The sequence below is a fragment of the Elgaria multicarinata genome, chromosome 16 (assembly GCF_023053635.1).
Source record: "Elgaria multicarinata webbii isolate HBS135686 ecotype San Diego chromosome 16, rElgMul1.1.pri, whole genome shotgun sequence".
Taxonomy (NCBI): domain Eukaryota; kingdom Metazoa; phylum Chordata; class Lepidosauria; order Squamata; family Anguidae; genus Elgaria; species Elgaria multicarinata.
In genome coordinates, this window is record NC_086186.1 from 14991452 (window position 1) to 15013701 (window position 22250).

Below are 22250 nucleotides of genomic sequence, written 5' to 3' on the forward strand. Positions count from 1 at the left end.
GGAATGAAAAGTCTTTCTTCATTTAGTCAAATGAAAAACTCCAGAATTCCCTTTGGGCTCTAAAACTTATTTACAGAAATTCCACATCATGACATAAAAATCACTGTAAAGCTCAAAACTATCAAGAATGAGAGCATTGCCTTTCAGAGACCGGAGTAGCAGTGACTATAAATGCATGTAAAAACAAATGCAGAGGAAAGGAAGACACACGCTTTACATTACAATTGCAGTATGGGGAAATCTCACACAAAACAAGTCTCACTATACAGTCTTTGTTAAACAGAGAAAATGGCTTGTTTTATTAAAAACAGTAGAACCATTCATTTAAACTGAATGACTAGAGACACTTAGCATGATTTTGGAGAGGTATTAAATAGCCACAGCTTCTATACTTCACGAGAAAATGTGGATACTCATACCACTGAACAAGTCAGGAAAGTTCTCTTCAAAAACCAAAATGTAGTAAGAGTCAGTCAACAAGTTTACAGTATATTAAACACTATACTGTTAAAGGCTGGTGGGTTTTTAAAAGTTTTGTTTTTCCAACTCAAGTAAAGCATACAATGTTACTAAAATGACTTACTAGTAGTGGGAGGGGTGGGGAGAGAGAGAGAGAGAGAGAGAGAGAAGCTAAACCGGCAAAAGGAATGTTCCTCAACATGTAGTTATAAATTATGCAATGCGATCCAAACGTACGTCAATTTCTCTGCCACTGATTTTTATGCCGTTCATTATTCTACAGGCCTTTTCTGCTGATTCGGGTGAGTCAAATCTGACTGTTCCACAGCCTTTCGATTTTCCATTCTCCATTTTTATTTCTGCAAACATTACATGACCTGAACAAACAAAGTTAAAGTTTAGTTTAGCCTGCAGTGCACTCGTGAAAATAGGAATCCCACAATCACTAAACATCATTTCAAAAGTCTGAATGATTAATCAGCTTAGCCAGAGAGGCATGTGCCTGAGTCTACATCACCCCAAATCACATTGCACTCCAGCGGGGCCTGCCGGTCTCTCAATTCCTCTACCAGTTTAGCTACAGAGCAGTCCCGTCCCTTTTCAACTACTCCCACAGCTCTATGGCTTGTACTGGCTCCTAGAATTTGTGCCCTCTTCTTGAATTTCATCTATCCTGCTTTCAGCAGCTCAAAGCAATCATAGCTTTGACTATGGTGGGCTACTCTCCTATATCCCGGACTTTTTTCCTTTACTTTTCCTTTAAGTAAAGCTGAATTAACAAATTGGGTATTTACAGCAAGCACAACAAAAAGCTGGAGAAATGTTGGATTCTCAACATTTTAACATTTTAATCACCGGATGACCTCAAGCAATGGAGATAATAAGGCATCTTTATTTTAAAACCTTGGACAGTTTTCAAATTACCCGAATGGTACAATTATATATATTTTTCTGATTATGCTTATAGACCTTAAAATCAAGTGAATCCAACAAAGGCCTTCCTTGTGCATTTTTGATCATCCCAGGAATCTCTACCTCACATTAGGCTAGAAGTCAATTTAAAAAAAAAAAAAAAGTACATCGAAAGCCTCAACTTTTTAAGCCACATACAGAGGTCACTATAAAGAGCAGTTTTCACATACTAATAATCCTTCTTTTTCCATGTTTTAGTAAATGGACAAAAGCACAAGAAAATATGTTCAAGCTGACATGAAAAGCCACTGAAAAGAAGACCAACAATTAAAAAAACTAGACATTCATCTGAAGGTTTATTTATAGATTGCGACAAAATATAATGAAGGAACAAAATATAGCTTAAGCCGGGGTGAGCAACATGTGGCTCTCTGGATGTTTTGGCCTCCAATTCCCATCAGCCAATGATGAGGGAAGTTGTAGGCCAGAACATCTGGAAGATCCCTGGCTTCAACACTTTACAAGAAGCTACAAAACCTCTTTTTTCTTTGAACACGTAGCTCAACAGTAGGCAAAATAAAGATGACCTTTCACAGAAGGGAAATAAAAGTAGAGATAATATTCCCTTTAGAATTCAGTGAAAGCTAGCGTAGATATTTTGGACCTTAATTCGTTATTTGCCATACAGAATGTAAAAAAAAGCTACACACGAACATTCCTACCACCAGATGTCTATAGTTTGCAGGAATGCCAAGTATCAGAATTACATTCTGGCATCCTTAAAGGAAGACCCCATTTATCAAGGAGATATTTTATATAAATAAAATTTAAAGAATTTATATCTATTTTTTCTCCTCCAAAAGAGAAGTTGCTCAAAGCGGCTTACAAAATATAAAAGTAAAACGAAACGTATCAGGCTACTCACTGTAGTCATAATATATTATTACCATTGGTTTCAAATCAAGGTGGGTTCAGATGTAAACCCAAACCATGGTTTGTTATAATTTAGATACAGGTTTGGGCACACAGTTTATGCACACACCAGGACACACAAAGTATAGTTTGTGGACATTGCACCACCTTCTGAGGCCATTATTTGGGCTAGTATCTGGGGATTCTAAGAGAAATCACACAAAACACATGGTTTGCCTACACATCTGAAACACAAACCATGGTTTGGAGTCTAGGAAACACATTTAGTGCAAACTATGGTTTGATGTTTATGTGTGAACCAGCCCACTGTGTTTTGGAGAACATTGGGGGTTCCTCAATAAAGAAGATCAATAATGAAGGTTCTGTTTCCCTGAAATAAGATACCCCCCCAAAACACGTACTGCAGGAGAACATTGCTTATGTTCTAGGATGCCCATTCAGTTCATGCACAGCGATGGTGAGCCCCAACAAACCTGGCCAATGCCCTGTATGAACTGCAGAACATGCTTCCTGAATCATCTGCCACAAACCATTGGTAGACTTATTGTCATCTCACCCTAACATCTCCGTTGTGGTTAGTTATCTCTATTTCAGAGGCAACAACATTTGTGCCCAATACTTACCACACTGGCTGAATTTTTCCTTAAGCTTCTGCCAGGTCAAGTCAAAAGGAAGCTGAAATGAAGATAAGCATATAGTAACATAAGGAGAAAAAGCAAGAGAATTACGCTGCTAATTAGTTTAATTAATAGACTTACATTTCTGACGAATATTTGGTTGCCTTTGGAGCCTACTCGATCTCTCACACCACTTCCCATTGGACCAGGCACAAATCCTCGATCCATATCGATATTCCTGTCCAGGCCAGTTCCCATGGTTGGGCCCATTCGATCAAAACTGGAGCTCATCCGATCCATTCCCATTCCCATTCCCATCCCGCCAGTCATACTGTTCATGCCGCTTAATCCGCTACCTGCTGACACAGAGGGGGGGGGGCGGAACACACACACATCACTTTCAGGAATCCAAGTGTAAAATGTATTGCCAACACAAGCTTTAGACTTTGTTTCACATTCAGTGATAAACTGGTTTTATGCAGGGGGAAATGCAGATGAGTTTCAGCAGAGAAAACTATGTATTTTCTTGTGAAGAGGCTGTACATGTGGGACTACATTTTTCAGTTAAAAGTTACTGATTTATAGCTGTGTTAGACCCTGGCCTATTCAGTCGTAGCCGCCGCCGCCACCATGTCAATTTTCACCTGTAATCAATTTTTGGGATACCAGTGATAAACCTAAAGTTAGGATGGTGTGCACTGATTTGCCAGAAAAAGTTCAATGCAAGTGACTGCTTCATTCTGGACTTCTCAGGTCATGACTATCTTCCATTGACTGCGTGAGGCTTTGTGATATCACTAGTTGTTAATATCAGATCCCTCCAATCTATTGAGGGATATTAAAATTAGTGTGTGCATTTTATAACACACTCACAGCAGAGAAGGCTCAATGGTAGAGCGCTTACTCAGCATGCAAAGGGGCCCAGGTTCAAATCCCTGGACTTGGTTTAAAGGCAGCTTCCTATATCCCTATTATAGAAATTCATTCATCCAAAACTTACATTTTCCCCCACCACCACACAAAAAAGCATAATAGTTGTCCTTATTAAATCTCCTTATTAAATCAGGGAAGAAAGCTAGAATCATATTCCGACGTAAGTAGTGGAAATATGTTCACAGTTACAACGCAGAGGCATTAGTGTTCCTAACATGCTACAGTACATGCTCTTTTCATTTATTTTGTAGCCATGCATGATGATTCTATGACTCTTGCTTTTACAGACAGATGTTAGACCACAGCGTTAATTAGTCATCTGACATTCTGTACAGCTACTGTTTATATCTGCAGTTCCAGTATTTGCTACGTTTATAGAAATAATCTAACCTGCACGATCTCAAAATGAAACTTATTCCACGGAAACACTTTATTCCTAAACCTCTAACAACTATAAATACTAGAATTTGGATGGGATGAAACGAAGCGTGTGTCATTACAAAACACAACAGCTTAATAAACGTCAATTAAAACTACAGCCCACATAACCAAGAAAATCAATTGTTTCTTTCCTGCCACTGACAAGTTCTTCTGGGTCCACCTACGTACAATACTAAAAAAAAAAAAAAACTTCTATAACCAGAATTTATATTTGGTTGAAACAGGTCAACCTACTCATTCCAGATCCTACTGGGCCCATATTAGAAGCTCCCATTCCTCCTGCAAAACCACCAACCATTGCACCACCTAAACAAGGACAGAAAAAAATCAAGTTATATAACTCTGTTTTACTTAAAGCCAGGGAATTCTACCAAACTGGTTTATCACAGCAATGTTATCCCTAAGAGTACTATCCATAGGACATATTCATCTAAAAATACATGAGCTAAACTAGGGCATCTCCTAGAGCAGGAGAAAAATGCATTTACTACAGCGTTCTCATTAAATGCTTTTCTTCATCGAATGTAAAATATATGGCTAGTAGAGCAGCAAAGGAGCAACAAGCCCACAAGTTAGCACAAGCATCTCTTAGAATTAAGAAGGCTGAGAACTAACAGTTACTGGGTATTTATGTGATTACTGCTTTAATGTACTTGTCTAATTCTATCCACTCTCAGAAAGTACAGAAAAATCCCTGCATCCTGTCAATCTCCGGAAAGACAACATAGGACTTAACACAGACAACTTTTTTGGGGAGGGTGGGGGAGGAGATTATGAATATGAAATGACATAATGTTCACTTGTGAAAGCAATTTGCTTGCTACATGCTTGATATTCCATTCCATGAAAAGTTAGCCAAGGGTCATACCCATTCTTCCAAATGAGTCTCCAAAGCCCCGGTTCATAGCCATATCACTTCGACCAAAGTCTCTATCGATACTGCCTCCCATTCCACCACGGAACATCTCTGCAGGAAACACAGTACACACATTTTTCTTCATACCCTGGGTAGTATCTGTATGTTTAGGCAGACATTTGGGATGGGAAAAAAATCACTTTACTTTGTGTCAGTGGGGTAAATCCCCCCAAAAGCAAATTCCATCTTGGGTATATTTCCCAAGACTAAAACAGGGGAGGAAAGGGTTATAGCCCCCACTGCATGACCGTTAGCCTATCCCAGCTGATGCTATTTGCTTTTTAAAGCTGCATCTTAAAGGCAAAGAGCATTTAAAGTCACGTCTTGTTTGACTTTAAGCAAATGTGTGCATGAGAAAGAAAGACTTCAATTTTTATGCAGCGGTTAACAGTTTGATAGAAACTTTGATCCAGAACTTTATAATCATGTACAGCAAGTTAATGGCTTTAACCCTTAATTTTTATTTTGTAATAAGCTCGGTGCATTTCAGACACCTTTTAATATGATAGGATGTTGCAATCAGTCGAGCAAAGTGATGCCTTTGATTTAAGCCAACCCTTAGGCATTCCTTTTGAAAGTTTGCTTTCCATTATGTTTTATAAAGCAGTAACTCCACTGAAACACTGAAAATGAATTTCGTATGCACGCCCAGAATAATGTTCCGCATTTCAAGCACAAACTCCAGCTTAACTCACACACCAGTTTTCAAAAGGGCCCTGGGGGGGGGGGGGGGGGAGAGAGAGAATGCAGATGAGATTCCAATGTGACATTTGATGAGAAGCCTCTCAAACATTGTGCTTCATGGGTTCTAAATAGGCAGTTGAAGTTTACAGTTTACTGAAGTCTTTTTAAATTAAATGACATGGCATCCAAGCTTACACATCATTAATTTTCTGCTCTTAAATCAAAGTAAACAACTTTAAAGAAAGCTGTTTTAATATCGGGCTGCGGTGGCAAACACGGCATAAAATATAACGTTGGCTCAGCTCACCTCCCATCCCTGTTGCCATGCCCCCCATGCCCGTTCCGATGCCGCCAGTCATTCCAGTGCCAATATTCCCTCTGAAGTCATCCACACTGCTCATTCCTAGAAATGGATGCATTTATTTGTTTATTTGTTTTTAACAACACTGGATACGATGAAGTAATTTTACATTTTGAGTAGATGTTCACCTACCTCCCATTCGGTTGACTCCACCAAATCCTCCCATGTTTGCCATTCCTTTCATGCCACCGAATGCACCAACACCTGGACCGGAAGCAAATACCTTTTTTTACTAACTTCATACGTTTTTGTAGGGAAAGAAAGTAATTGGAAGACATACCTACCTCCAGCCATTCTGTTTATTCCTCCAAAGCCTGGACCATCTACCGCCATTCCTTAAAATAAACGAGAAGTACCAACATAGATTTACAGGTTATTTATTCATTTAGTATATTTGTATGCTGCACTCAAATGCCGCCCAAAAGTCAATGCAATACCATCAACAAAAAGTATAATAAAACCAGCAGTAAAGTTAAACTAGGTTAAGATACATTGCTTTAATTTTTTTTTTATAATTTTTTTTTATTTTCTACAATACATAAACATACACATTACATCACATAAAAAACACACAACATACTACATAATTCAGTTGAATACAATATCTTATCTTAATAACATAATCAATACACCTACAGTGCACCCCCCACCACGGGATCTCATTCCTGATTCCAGAATCTCATACTTTCTTCTGCTGGTGGATTCCCACTCCCTTTAGAAAATACAAATATTAGGAACTGTTTCCAAATTCCTTCAAAATCATTTGATTTAGCTATACCTCTTCTCCATTTAATATTACTTGTTAATTTATCATTAATAGCTATATCCCATACTTCTTTATACCATTCTTCAATAGAATATTCCCCTTGTATCTTCCAGTTCCTAGCTATAATTAATCTTGCTGCAGTCAACAAATTCGTTATCAGTTCCTTAATTTCCTTTTTACATTTAAAATCTTCTTCAAATAGCGACAGCAATGCAACTTTTGGTGTTCTTTCTATCTTCATTTCAACAATTTCTTCAATTTCCAAAAACACCATCTTCCACAATTTCTGAACATAGTTACATTCCCACCACATATGCAAATACGTTCCTTTAACCCCACAACCTCTCCAACAATTTTCTGTTTGCTGATTATTTATCTTGTTCAATCTAACCGGAGTTAGGTACCACCTCCATACAATTTTATAATAATTCTCTTTTATTCTTACTGACATATTTCTCAACGCTCTTTGTTTCCATATTCCCTCCCAACCCTGTTGTCCTATTTGTACCTTCAAATCTGTCTCCCAAACCGTTTTACCCGAATTATCCATTGTCCCTTTCTCCACCAATATTCTATATATTTCGCTCATCAACCCTTTTAACACTGTTCTTTTCCCCTTTCCTTATCTTTCTTATCTATTAATTCTTCAAACTTTGTTAATTCTCTACACTCTCCATTATCTCTTACCCACTTTTTAGTCCATTGTTCTAATTGCCTATAATTTAACCAAGTTAACTTTTTATCCTTCAAGACCTCTTCTATATCCTCTCTTATACCCATTCCTCTTAACCAATCTCTTAATTTCATTTTATTTTTTTCTATTAAAACTTTGCTTAATCTACTCTTTAATTCCTCCGGGAAATTCTTCAACAATATTACCGGTGACAAGGGAGAGCTGCTCGGAAGCAGCGCCCCTTTATATTTACTCCAAATTTCCCAGTGAAACTTCAAAAGCGGATTATTTATACCTTCCACCCATTTTTTTTTTCCTTCCATAAAAAAAAACATTTTCTAATTTAGTCTCTATGTTACTCATGTTTTTTTCTTCCATCCAATCTAAGTTCCCTAATCCTAAAATTGCCTCCACTATATATCTTAATCTATTGGCTACATAATATAATGTAATATTCGGGAGACCCAATCCTCCCTTTTTTTGACTCAAATACCATTTACTTTTATTTACCCTCGCTTTCTTATCACCATTACAAAAGTTATTTATAATCCTTTGCCAACTTTTTAACTCTAAGATACATTGCTTTAAAAGCCTGGAAGAACAACAAAAATGCCTTTGTCTGGTGCCCAAAGATAACTAAATAGTTTCCAGGCAAGCCTCCCTAGGGAGGGAGTTCCGTAAATAGAACACCATCACCCCAAAGGCCCTTTTAACATTTACTAATTTATCTTCTTTTTTATCCATCCTGCCCTAAGTTAGGAGCTTGGTATGAGCCACAAAAGATTTACAATCCAATGTTATGTATGTCTATTCAGAAGTAAGTCCCATTGTGTTCACATACACTTGCAGTTAAGTGTGTATAGGATTGCAGCCTTAGAGATTTATATGAAACTCCAGAAAATACATCTATCCTCCTCACCCCTACCTCAAAACAGTGTTTAAAAGATTCAGGAGAGAAAAGTATACTGACCTCCTGGGGCCACGCTTCCCATTCCACCACCCATGCTCAGCTGGGTTGCACTTATAGGCTGTCCACCAGGTCCAAGTCCCATTCCAATGCCTCCAAGACCACCTTTAAAAGCAAAGATCTCTCCATTAGGTTTCGGAGTTTCCTTTGCTCTCTAGCCATATACAGTTGAAGGCAGGAGCAATTCTAAAAGACTTTAAAATGATATCAGCATCAAGATTAATAAGGAGGGGGGGAAGTTCATACTCACGGGGTAACTGTGGTGTTTTGCTATCTGCTACGCGGAAATCATCATGAGGAATTGATTTGTCATCCTAACAAGAAGATTAATGCTTTTAGAATGATGTCGCAGGTTGTTTCAGCTACCAAGGGCAAAGTAAATGGACAACTCACCATTTTCACATGCATGGGTCTGTCAAACAAGAACTGTCCATTGAACATAGCTGAACATAAAGTCAAGGAATCTTGTTTATACCAGCGACAGATGTTCAACAGGAGAAGGAAATTAGTTACCTGAAAACTAATGAGAAATGCAGCATTCTTGTTCTCCAAGAATGTTATTGATTATAAGCCTTGATTAAGAGTTGCATAAATAGTTCTGTTTCACCAGACCACTATTTTTTAGATAAAAACGTGACAAGTGAAAAATAATTCTGCATTTAAGTAAAGTTCTGTGGACTCCACAAATTGTACTAGTTTTCCACATACTCTGACAGTTCCTCAAATTATTAGGTGTTGTTGTTTTTACAGTAGAATGACCACAGCACCACAGCACTGGAAAAAGATATTTCTCTAAAATGTTGATAGCCTGCCTTTTTATTTATGAAACGCACTTCATAGCCACCTTTCAAGCCTGCAGTTATCAAGATGGCTTGCATATATTCACAAACAATAGCAAAAAAAAATCCACATAGTACAGCAGTCCTTAACAGCAGGTTTTTCCCGGGAGCTTTCTTGCCAACTACTTTATGCCCCCCAAAGGTTTCGTAAACAAATCTTCAACAGCTCAGAGAAACCTAAAAGTGTGCTGGCCTGATAAGCCTCCTTCAACAAACGATTCTACAGAGAAGATGTCACTCTGCATAATCAAAATTGAACCACAGATGGCAGGAATGGGGGGACACAGAGCTGGACATACCCAGAAATAAAAGATAAAGGACATCAAGTTATATATAGGAAGCCGTGTTTCAGGCACGGCTTTGAGGAATCAACTTCCTCACTCCTTTCCCTCAGAAGTCCAAGCTTTCCCCATACCAAGTCTATTGTTAACTTCTGTGAGTGCAAGGCGGGTAAGCATCCAAAAATGTACACATAAGGCGAGAAAAGTCTCAGGATGCTATAGGAAAATTTTATTACACAAAAGCCTGACGCGTTTCGGCCTCTTGCTTTTTTAGGCCATCACAAGACAAATTTTGTTGTTAATCATTTCTGCAGACTTTATAACAACCCCATGAAGAAGGCCTAAAAAACAAGTGGCCGAAACGCGTCATGCTTTTATATAATAACATTTTCCTATAGTGTCCCGAGACTTTTCTCCCTTTTTGTGTATTGTTAACTTCTCCCTTACCAATTCTTGGAAAAACATATGCTAGATATTAAATTGGGCTCCACACCCCTCATGATTAGGCTGGAAAGCAATTATCATCAGTTAAGAATCAATCCTAGCCCAGAATCCCTATCAAACAATATAAGCCAACAGAGAAAGACGATTTCATGCTTCCAAACCTCCTCCCAACACTATTGCTAACTATACACCAATGCTACCACATTATAATCACACTCCATAATAAATGTATCACTGCTATAGCTACAACTGTATCAAGTGAAACATGCACCTGATCAAATACTTTGAAAACAGAAAAGCTATCAGTTGGCTCTGTTGCAGAATACACCTATTTTCAGACAAACTCACAAAAAATATGTTGGAAGATATATATGAATCTTTTCAACATGCTCACACTTAACCCCGCATTTGACAAAACATTGCTTTAAATCAGTCACTCTCCAGCTTTTGTCAGGATACATATTGCTTGAACAGCTTCAATTGCCTGTTCAAAAGTCACTGTTCCCATTCCTCGACTTTTGCCATCTTTGTCTTCTTTAATATCTGCACGTTTTACAGTACCAGCAATGCTGAATACCTCCTTTAATTTCTTCCAACCAACTTTGAAGTCAAGCTTTAAAAAGATAAAGTTTCTATTAGAAAAAACAACTTCATTATGCCTCACTAAACCATGGGGCTTTTAGTACAGGCCCAAATTTTAATATAGTTTAAAAGTAGCAAATGTTTTTATTATGTGTACAGATGCATAAAGAGTTATAAACTGAAATATTAGTATCTGAAATGCAACTAAATCCTAAATCATATCTATTATCATATCTATTTCCTTTCAGTTTTCAACATGCTAATCAGCAATGCCATTCTGATTAAAAGCTACTAGAAAGAAGAGAATGAATTAAGTATATTCGCTTGGCACCTACATTATATGCTTTTAGACGCCACGTGAAGCCCTTTTTATTCTCCCAGCATTTTAACAGTCTATAAATAAATTTTAACTTGGTGTTTTAAATTTGTAATTTTGCATTGCTGCTGTTTTTATCTGGTTGAGCTTTTATATTGTATTTTATATTATGGTTTTATACTTCGAATGTTTTTAATTTTTGTGAACCGCCCAGAGAGCTCTGGCTATTGGGCGGTGTAGAAATGTAATTAATAATAAATAAATAAATAAATAAATAACATTTAGCAAACAATTCAATATTTGCTTGTTAATGGAGAGTACACAAAAATATTGTGTTGATAACACATTTTTAAATTGGTTACTAAGAGACACAAGTCCATTCTATACACATAAGCAGCTCACAGAAAAGCTTCATCAAAGAGGTGTCCAAGAACTGCATAGCAGCATAGACAATTAAGCAAAAGTTCCTAGAACTTGGAGAAATGGTTGTATCTCAGTTTAGACACAAAACCTCCATCAGATGAAATGCAACAGTGCTTAAAACCCCATGAAATTGAGTATTACTCCTCTCTGCTAAGAGAACACTCATTCTGTACCAAGAAAACTTGATGCTGTACTCAAAAACTTTAGCCATGCACATCCAGTGCATCGTTATACTTACATTGGCAACAAATATGGTGGACCCAAGCCTGCCGGCTTGCAGATTGCTGATAATCTCAGGAGGAATGTTTGGATTATTAAGAATAGAAGGTGGTAAATTCATCAAGCCAGGTGCTATATCTGGGCCATGTCCTCCTGTGAATGGTCCACTCCCACGCTGCAATGCCCTGCGGGCATGTTCACCATCTGGATCCTTCAACACGTTTAGTAAGATAATATACATCTATTAACCTCAATTCTGATGCAACAAATGGTACAGCACTTTTGAAATTCTACAAAACTCCAAAAGAGTAGTTAGTGTCCTTATCAGTGGCAGCAGAAAGAATAAACTTCATGTGCATGGAGACCTAGCTCCCTCACCTCTAGAGGTGGTCCTTTCAGATGAGGGTTGCACTGCTACTTCACATGCTGTTACCTAGCCTATGGACAAGTAGAAATCTGTCAGCCTAACATGTTCTTCCAAAAACCAAATGCAATGATCTTGGCGGTATCTGTTAATATCATACATAGAAGACATAACCCTCTGTGACAGAACTGTTCGGAGAGCAATAAACACTCACAATGAAAATGTTGATGTATTTATTCCTTCCCACCCACTCCCCTGGCTCACTAGACTACAGCAAGGCAATCAGAACAAAGCACAGATCAGAATCATATAGCAAATTCCCCAGAACTTAAAATGTTTGCCCAACCATAGATTTAAGTCTCGCAGAAATTTGATAGGGCATATATCCCCAACACAAGCAATCCCATGTCAACACAGAACTCTTCTCTGAAGTTTTGATTTTACAGAGGCCTTGGAAATTTCCTAGGTGATCTGACTTGAGTCTACAGTTTAACTAATCAATCAATTTACAAGCTATGGATAAAGAAAACGGGGATTAGGGGTTCAACATATTTGCCATTTTAAGAGAGAACTGGGGGTTTTAATAGCTTGCCTGGGGAAGTAGTAGGATTGCTTTACTGTATAAAAGTCTCTGTGGGGCATTTAGTAATTCTGTATCAGATCTTCTCCTATTTTAAAAGAAATCAAATAGCTTTATAGCACTTGGCTGAAAAATTACAAACCGTACCTCTTTTATGTTCAGTGGTCTTCCATTAAGGTCATATTTATTCATAGTTTCCAGTGCCTTCTTGACAAATTCTTCATCTTTGAATTCAACCACACTAGATGAAAAATAATTAAATCTTGGTTTGTTTTTCAAACTATTTTTAAAATATGCTATTTTAGGAACAAGTATTAAGAGAAAACAAACCACACACTTACCCACAACCCTATATCCACGTGAAGGTTTGTCAACATAGGAGAAGGAAGAAATAAATAAAACTGAATCAGCAAATGCAGTTGTTGCAGTAACATACTTTCAGATTTTAGACAAACCGAACAAAGAATAAAAGTTCTGGAGTGGGAAGAGCAGCACTTAAGTAGTAATTTCTCCTACCACCTTTCTTGCACAGCACAATGTTTATTAAGAGTCAATTTTAAAGATATAGAAGGTGGTTGTTCAGTTGTTGTTTTTTAATTGACTCCTTTCCATTATGTTTTCCTTGAGCCAAACCAGAAGTAGAATGTGAAAATGACACATAGATCGCCATGATCAATTAAAGGAAAAAAACTGAGCAGGATAGCCAAGAGTATCATTGGATGATTATCTTGAGGTACAATACTCAGCTTTTCCATAATTATGACTGCAATTTCATTGCTTAACAATTGTTGATACCCTCTCCATATTACAAGTTTAAGAAGGAACAGTTTGATGGACAAAAAACATGTTACTCTTCAATAAAAATAAAGCAACCAGCTTAGGTCAATTTTTATTTTTACTTTTTTAAAAAAAAAAACATTCCCATAGGGCAAACAAAAATAGCATTTAAATTAAAATCTTAAGGGGGAGAAATCAAACACCCAACAGGTTTTATTGCTTACGTTCGATTCAAACCTGCATTTCTCATGTTCACACAGTAGGCTCAAGACTTACTATAGTTTGAACGTTTGACCTTTTTAAGAAGAAAGACACAAAGCAGCTTTAATATTCTTTGCACTGAATTGCCTCCCTCACTGATGGCATCCACTGCCTAACAACCAACTCCTTCCATTCCATTTTTTTTAACCTAACCAAGTTCAATAATCCAGAAGTAGTCCTGCAATCTTTAGGCTCATCAAAACATAGGTTTATAGTCAGCCGCTAATTAGAATGCTACACTTAAATTTATCATTTCAGTGATTTTTTTTCCAATCCTCAACTTAAAACACATCTGAACACAACAGAAATCCTAAAGTGAGCTGCTGTTTTAAGTGAATTAGGTAAATGCCATTTATTTAAAGCACATATTAAAGAAGTTTTCCCTTGCATCCAGCTACACTGATTTATGTAAGTTGACAAACAGTATCTGATACAGAAACCTCAGTCTGTAATAACATCAATGTAAAAAAATGAAACTTACTTTCCAATTACTGGTACAAGTATTATACAAAAGTAAAACTGCTGAGGAACTTTAAACCTCTAGCAGATGATTGCCCACAGCACTTACCCTTGATTTTCCTTCTGCATCCTTAAACAGCTCCACGTATGTAACCTCACCAACTACATAAGACATACAAAGGGAAAATACCAAGAGACAATGCATTTAAACACCAATGTCTTGCTTTGCTGTGTCCCTGTGCACAACTCTACGAAGCACCTATTATTCACCAACAATCAAAACCAGACCAACATACCTCCTGTCAAGGGCTATATAATTTAGCTAATTTTCAGGAATATGCAACAGCCACATTCTCAAAAGCTAAAGAAAAACAACTATATTTAACCTAATTCATGCTACAGATCATATTTTGGCCAGTATGATATAGTTGGTGAACAAGTTCAGATATACAAATAGTCCCTTCACCTATCAATTAGGACATCAACAATAGCACTTTTCAGTGACATTTGTTATCCTGCTCACAACAGCTGTTTTAAGGTGACTTTCTACCTGAATAGCTTCAAATAGTAAAGAGGTTGCCTTCAATAGAATAACCAATTTACAAGCATCAAAAAATTTCACAGCAAGCCACACACTTTCTAAAGTAAAGTTTCATTGCATAAACCCAATCATATAGTCACGTCACCTTACAACAGATACACCTAGCACAGTTAAAGATTTATTTTAATTTTTAAAAACCTAGAAACCAAATGTTCTTTGCATGATTTTGAAGCAATCATTTTTCCCCCAAGTTAATGCAAAACTAACTTTTGACAGTTCATGAATTGGGATTTCTCCTGCCCCAGATCTGCCCATGGCAAGACATTTGGGGCAAATAGTTCTGTCAAACTACAACTGTTGTAACACGCTTGATATAGAGCTCCAGACAGACAAGTCATGGCAGAAATGACAATGCAGACAGAAATAATTCCACAGCCAGATTCCACCAAGAAAAATACAGAAACATCTTTTGAAAGACATCCTTTGTCATTCGTACTTTAAAATCACACTAAGTATTACTTATATTCAGAACTACAGCTAGACATAACGCAGTCCCTTTAAAAGTTCATGAGGGCATGCATATTCTCTAGGCTATCTACTGTCATACTAGAATGGAAGGAGACTGTGGATACTTCATTCGTTTACCCATACTATCCCTGCAATGTAAACATCTCCAGTGAAAGAGAGCGGGAAAGTAGATGTCAAGCAGAAATTGGAAATCGAAAAGGACAAACCAAATCTGTATGGACCATAGTATTCCAGATATTTGTGTTTGTCCCATTCCTTTGTGAAGGAGCAAGTTACCTTTCTCTCTCATAAGATCTTTAATAGATTGCCATTTCATGTCATATGGGATGTTGCTAATGAATACTCTGTTACGGTTAATGGTCTTCTTTTCTCCAGTGCCTGCACTCTTCTCCTTTGTGTATGGATGAAATCTATTCCTGTGCCCAAGAGATGGGATAGCCTTCGGTTTCGAAATATACTTTGGTTTCACAGGTGGTGTCTCATCTTTTACTGTTTCATCATTTTCCCTGTATTTGGGGGGAAAAGTAAGATTATTTTTGCTTTGAAACGTAGAATTCTATTAGCTTTTATAGCAGAATTTAAAGGCTTGAACAGCACTATCACAGGACCAAAGTAAACACATTCAATGTAAAGATTTCCCATCTTTGTGCATATGTATGTATGCTTTTTTTTTAAAGAGCAGTGACATGGATGGAGGGCAATTAACACTCCCGCACCCCCACCCTGGGATGTGATCCTGGTGAAAATCTGCTGGTGCCCCCAACAGGGGGGGGGGTCACTATTGGTGCAAGTAGCAGTTTCCCAAGGATTTTTCACAGGATTGTGGCAAAGGAGAAAAGGTAACCCCCACTCCACCTGTGCTACACTCTCAATCTGGATGGGATGCAGGGGCTGTAGCTGCTATTTAAAAAACAAACACACACACACACAAATGTGAGGATGCATGAAATTTAATGTGAAGTTTAGCCCACAAGTTCAATTGAGAATGTACATAAACAGCCAGTGAAGTTGTACGAACTGACAAGCATGAACAAAGGGTTTTACACAATGACCTGTTTCATCACATATAATCTTCTGGTGATGTTGGAGAATGTGGATAAGTGGACTGCATACAGTGGCTAGAAAGTCTGTGAACCTTTTAGGATTATCATATATTTCCAACCAAAAATGTTATTAGATCTTAATCTAACCTATAATCCTAGATAAAGAATAGATAACCTGATTAAACAAATAACACACAAACATGATACTTTTTCAACAAGTATTTATCCATGAGTGATTCAACATTCAATATCCATGTGTTAATGAGTATGTGAACCTTTAGGTTCAGTACCCCATTGACCAGCAATGACTTCAAGTAAGCGCTGCCTGTAACTGCAGGTCAGACTCTGACATTGGGTTTGAGAAATTTTGGCCCATTCCTCCTTACAGAACTGCTTCAATTCAGTGAAATTTGAGGGACTCTTTGCATGAAGAGTTTGCTTCAGGCCCAGCCACAACATTTCAGAGGGGTTTAGGTCTGGACTTTGACTAGGCCATTCTAAAACACAGAATTTCTTCTTAAACTATTCTTTTGTAGATCAGCTTGTATGTTTAGGATCATTGACTTGTTGCATGACCCACTTTGGATTCAGCTTCAGCTCATGGACGGATGGTCTGGCATTCTCCTCTAGAGTTTCTCGCCTGCCCAAGGGCCTCTACTTCCCTTGCTCGGCTTCGTCCATTCTCTTTTGCTGCCCCTTACGCCTGGAACGCTCTTCCAGAACATTTGAGAACTACAAGTTCAACCGCAGCTTTTAAAGCTCAACTAAAAACTTTTCTTTTTCCTAAAGCTTTTAAAACTTGATGTTGTGCAGACTTCTACTGTTACTTTCTACTGTTAGTTTTACCCTACCCTGTGCCTGCTTACCCTACCCTGTACCTGTTTGCATTCTCTTCCCCTCCTTATTGTTTTACTATGATTTTATTAGATTGTAAGCCTATGCAGCAGGGTCTTGCTATTTACTGTTTTACTCTGTACAGCACCATGTACACTGATGGTGCTATATAAATAAATAATAATAAGAAGAAGAATCTTCTGATACACTGTAGAATTTATGGTTGTGTCAATGATGGCAAGCCATCTATGCCCTGAGGGAGCAAAGCAGGCCCAAACACCACATTTCCAGCACCATGCTTGACAGTTAGGATGAGGTTCTTTTTACTTAAAACTACGGATTCGAATTATTCACTTTAACTGAGCTGATTCAACCATGCATTCACTTACTTTTGCACATACTCTTCTAAGTATTCACTGTTTGCCTGATTTATGCACTGTTTTATTTCACAAACGTGGAATTGGTTAATATAAACTCTGCTGGGTATTTAGAAAAAGACTGGTTTTGATTCACGAAGGCTATCATGGTAAAACTGGCATTTCCAAAATCATCATTAGGGTTCACAAACTTTTTCTCACCACTCTATGTTGCCTGGCCAGTGTATATATTCCCTGCCTGGAGACAATGCATACTCCCTAGACAATGTACATGGAAGCTTATACCAGGTTTGTTTTTAATTACTTACCTGGCTGCCCCAAGCAACAAAGAATTTCGTCAAGGTAAGAGAGCAAGCCACCCGTCCTCAAGCAGCCTTTCTACACTGGGTGTGGAGGAGGGCAATTTCCCCACCCAGCATAGAAACCAAGCAAGCTTCTGGAGGAGACATGGGACACTTCACCCCTCCTCTGGCAGCCCACTACATTTTCATGCTAGCAGCAGGGGGTAGGTCCCTTCCTGCGAATCCAGCACAGAAAACAAGAGCTGATGGAAGCAGGAAGGAGTGCTCCTTCCCTCTGCTGTCAGTCTGCTGCATTTCTATACTACACATAGAGCAGGTGAGCCTCCTGAGCACCTAGAATAAAAACCAAGATGGTGGAGGAGGCAGCCTGCCAGCCCACTTTGTTTTGAGCCTGCAAAATATTTTTATTAACCTGCCTTTTGCTTGTAAGAGGGGCTAGCAAAGGAGGAACAGAGTGTTCTATCCATCCACCGCCAGCCCCTTTTATGAATAAAAAGAATGGCAATATTTGGGGGGGGGTTTGGTTTTGCAGGTTAGTAACTTTTCTGAGATAACTTACAAGGCTTTCTTACACATATTTCCTGAACAGTGTACAAGACATTGCTCATAACCACATTCTCCAACATCTGTTGGCAATTATCCATGCTGACCTGGGAATATACATAATCCTCTGCCCATGCTGTCAATCTACACACCTTCTCCATGGCTTCATATGTATATCCATAATCACTAGTCAACTCATGTTAACCCCACCATGTACACAGAAATAGCAAGAACTCACAGGAGAATACTTCTATGTAGTAACACATGAGTGCTAAGGAAATGACAATCTGGAAAGGTCTGTGCCTGGCTGAGCCAGAGGAGATCAAGAGGAATTTAAGCACCAGGAATACCTGCAAACGTTATCTATCAGCGGGTCACAAACTCACAAGAAAGAACCACATGGACAGCTACAGCTTTCCCATTGTCAGGTAGGGAACAGAGTAAATCCATGGGGTGGGGGGGAATGCATTTCATAACCAACAATGAGGCAGAGTTGGTCATGTAGTACACTGAACTGCTGTTAAAAATAAAAGTCATAATGCTGTACAGATAATAGGAACTCCCCAATATCTATTTCTGTCCTACTTGCGAAGGAACAATTTCAGTATTTGTAATAACTGCATGACAGATAAACAGCATTTACTAAAATTAAAACATGTTAACATAGGTTAGTTAGATACCAAAACATTCTAGAACAGAGATCAGGGCCAACTCTGAAAGTTGCTAAATCATCTAAGAAGGGATATTTGTAGAATAATTGAATACTAGACAAATTTTACAAGGAACAAGCTACTATAGCGCAACTAGTTTCCCTACCAAAAAATGTCAAAGTTCAACTGAAAAAGCTTCGCACACAAATTAGCCAGCAAGAAGTGACCCACTGGATTAACAGATTACATAAAATCAATCTGGAAAATTTCCTGTTTTATTATTGGAATGACAGAATAGAGCAGAGAAGACTCAAAACCTAGAAATACATATTTTCTGTCATTGCTCATCTCCTTAGTAGTGACTCCAGGCTAGGCAAGGGTTGCTGCCTCATTGATATCTGAAGGAATACTGCCGATCATATTAACTGAATGCAAGAAGGTTCATCATAACAAACACTTTAATACTAGCAAGTATTCTTTAATGGAAGGTGCTATTGCATTCGTGCCCTGCTTGTGGGCTTTGCATAGACAGCTGGTTGGCCACTGTGCAATCAGTATGCTGGACTAGATAGGCCTTTGGTCTGATTCAGCACAGCTTTTTATGTTCTTAAAAGAAATATTAATCAAAAGGCTCTTAGTATGTTAGACGTCTTGCACAGCATTTGACTAATATTTGTGCTCAAATAATTAAGTATGAACTAGGAATAATCAGACAAATTATTTCATTGGGATCCAAACGCTCTAGTATGGCCACCTCTATAAAAACATAAATTATAAAATTAACAAAAATTGACCAATAATACCATGGTATGAAAACATCCAAGCAGCTTGGTAAGCAAAAGCTTGGCCCAGCAGTTTATATTTTAATGCAGTTCAAAGGAAAGTTCTTTACAGAAGACAGACCACAGCTACTGACAGGCAGCATTGGAAACAAGTCCACATTGTTGCTAAGCAAACCCTAACCCTAAACAAACCCTTCATTTGTGTCCTTTAAATACGCAAACACTAAACACCTGACAACCTATAAAAGAAAAAGTTAGGGGCAAAACAAAAACATTTGACTGAATGTTTACTGTCTGGCAGCAGCCTTGCTTACCAAAGACTATTAAATTACTCGCCAAATAGTGAGTAACTATTTACAAGTCTGGAAAGAAACTGTATTCTATGAAGCCATCACTTTAAAGTGGAATTGAGAGCCAGAGTGAACAGGTTTGTTTTTTTTACAACTAAAGGAGAGCAAGTATGATCTTCATTGAACAGTGCAAACACTGGGATAACTTATCCTGGTTTGTTTTTCAACATAGGCATTAAACAGGTGACTTGAGTGATGTCCAAACACTCCTTTTCAGCAACAGGTTAAAGACTAGTTAATATAATAAGGCCCCTGCTAGATCAGACTAAATGATCCATCTGGTCCAGAACTGCATTTTCAACAGTGGGCAGACAGATGCTCTGGGGAAGTTTACAAGCAGGGCATAAAGGCAATACCACTCCACCCCACCATCTGGCATTCAACTGTATTTGTATCAAGAGATTCCATTTAGCTATCACAGCTAATAGCTTTTAATAGACCTACCCTTGATGCATGCATGTTGTCACTGCATCTTATGGTAATGCATTCCATACAAAAAATATTTATATGAAATAGCAGTTTTTTCTTCCCAATTGATTTTTATTGGGGAGCCCCAAGTTGTATGGTTATAGAAAGGGGGGGAACACTAAAAGCACATAATTACCAACAGAATGGCAAGGTCACAGAACACACACAAAGCACACTCATCACAATAACCCTGCAACAAACTGGATACAGGGGAGGTCCCTTAGTTCTTCCTAAGGATATTAGTGCCTTGGAAGGGCTTTGTGCTTTATTATTGGAACTCATCCAAAACAAGACTGGAAAACATGCATAGCAGATTACTGCTTCTTGTTTTGCCTAAGACAGACTAGAGGAATGGACAGTACTAGTAGTTCTCAAGTGATAATGTGGGACATTAACATCACCAGTGAGTAGCAAGAACCCCTGACAGTTATCGCCAACTGCTGCTGTTATGAATAATTACTGTGTTTATCTAATACACATTTGAGTTCTGCAAGGAAATGTCACACTGTAGCTCTTATTTTGTGACCGTTTGGCCCACTGTTTACAATTTGTTTGTGTGCATATTCACCAACTGAGGATAGCACTTCAGGTGGGTCTCTAGTCCGCAAACGCTTCTTACACAATAAATCTGTCAGTCTTTAAAGTGCCACCAACAAGACTCTTTGTCCTGCTTGATGCAACGGTATGCATGCACAATGGGAACTAAGCCCCCTCCTCCAAGTTCAATGGGGCTCACTCCCCTTTATATGTGCTCAGGATTGCATCCTAACATCCTTCCTGCAGCTGACAGTTCCATCCTTCCTGAATCTGCCTAATCCTTTTCTTCTTCTTTTTTAAGCAGCCAACACCGCAGCCTGTGAATTACCCCAGCTTAATTCTAATTCTTCTATAACAATCATTGTAACAACCTCCTTTCTAGATAGAGGCCTGCAGAGCCCGTGAGCAGCTTCCCATCCCCCACTCAAGCGAGCCCGCACACAGCCCCTCCCCCATCAGGTGCCCGTCAGTGAACAATACTGAGGGGGCTCTGAAGCCTTTCCCCTCCTCGACGCCTCCCCCAGCAACGGCCTGTCGCCCCGCCAGGCTCCCTGTGCCGAGCGATGGCGCAGACTCTCCCCCAACCGCCCCCGGCCTGCGCGGGCCCCCGAATCCCCGCACTCAGGTAGCGGTCCGGCCTCGCCGCCCACGCCCCCTTCCCGGCCAGACTCCACATTCACACACATTTTAACACCGTTGGCGCCGTCGCCGCTCTCGGGCATGGCCATCCCGCCCGCCTCTTCGTTCTGGGGCCGCTCGTGGTCGTTGGCGGCCGCCTCTTCGGCCTCCCCCAACGGCGCCACAGCCTCGAACTTGTCGTCCTCCGCCATTTTGCCTCCCACCGACAAGCTTCTCGCTGGGCTTGAGAAGGGCCCCCCTCACCGCAACCTGAGCGAGCGCCTCGGCCTCTGCTCGCGCTGCGCACCGGCTGCGACAAGCTCTCGCGAGAACTTAAATGGCGCCGAGAACGGGAAGATGCCTGTAGGTCTGCGTCGAGAGGCAACTGCCCGGTTGCCATAGCGACAGCGACTCATGCGGTGGAGAAGGCCTCGGCTGGCGCCAGCCTCGCGTTCTCCTTCGCTCTCCGA

At 39.1% G+C, this 22250-nt stretch overlaps 1 protein-coding gene across 1 annotated transcript; it reads right to left on the reverse strand.

Annotated features, from left to right (window-relative positions):
- Positions 1 to 4: 4 nt before the first annotated feature.
- On the reverse strand, positions 5 to 22060 carry MYEF2 (myelin expression factor 2). The gene is made up of 17 exons (XM_063142809.1): positions 21847 to 22060; positions 15553 to 15782; positions 14317 to 14369; positions 13052 to 13059; positions 12858 to 12951; positions 11786 to 11977; positions 10686 to 10839; positions 9056 to 9105; positions 8913 to 8976; positions 8666 to 8767; positions 6541 to 6591; positions 6389 to 6460; positions 5164 to 5262; positions 4530 to 4601; positions 3063 to 3280; positions 2928 to 2979; positions 5 to 836 (listed from the first exon to the last, which is right to left on the reverse strand). Exons 1-17 carry the CDS (start codon positions 21990 to 21992, stop codon positions 673 to 675), a joined length of 1821 nt encoding a protein of 606 aa, XP_062998879.1. The 5' UTR covers positions 21993 to 22060; the 3' UTR covers positions 5 to 672.
- Between the last annotated feature and the right edge of the window lie 190 nt (positions 22061 to 22250).

Coding starts and splice junctions, on each gene's coding strand:
- MYEF2 (XM_063142809.1), bottom strand. CDS start 21,992: ATGGCGGAGGACGACAAGTTCGAGGCTGTGGCGCCGTTGGGGGAGGCC. Junction 14,370..15,552: donor AGATCTTATGAGAGAGAAAG/GTAACTTGCTCC, acceptor TGTCTTATGTAG/TTGGTGAGGTTACATACGTG. Junction 8,768..8,912: donor CAAAACACCACAGTTACCCC/GTGAGTATGAAC, acceptor TTGCTTTTAAAG/GTGGTCTTGGAGGCATTGGA.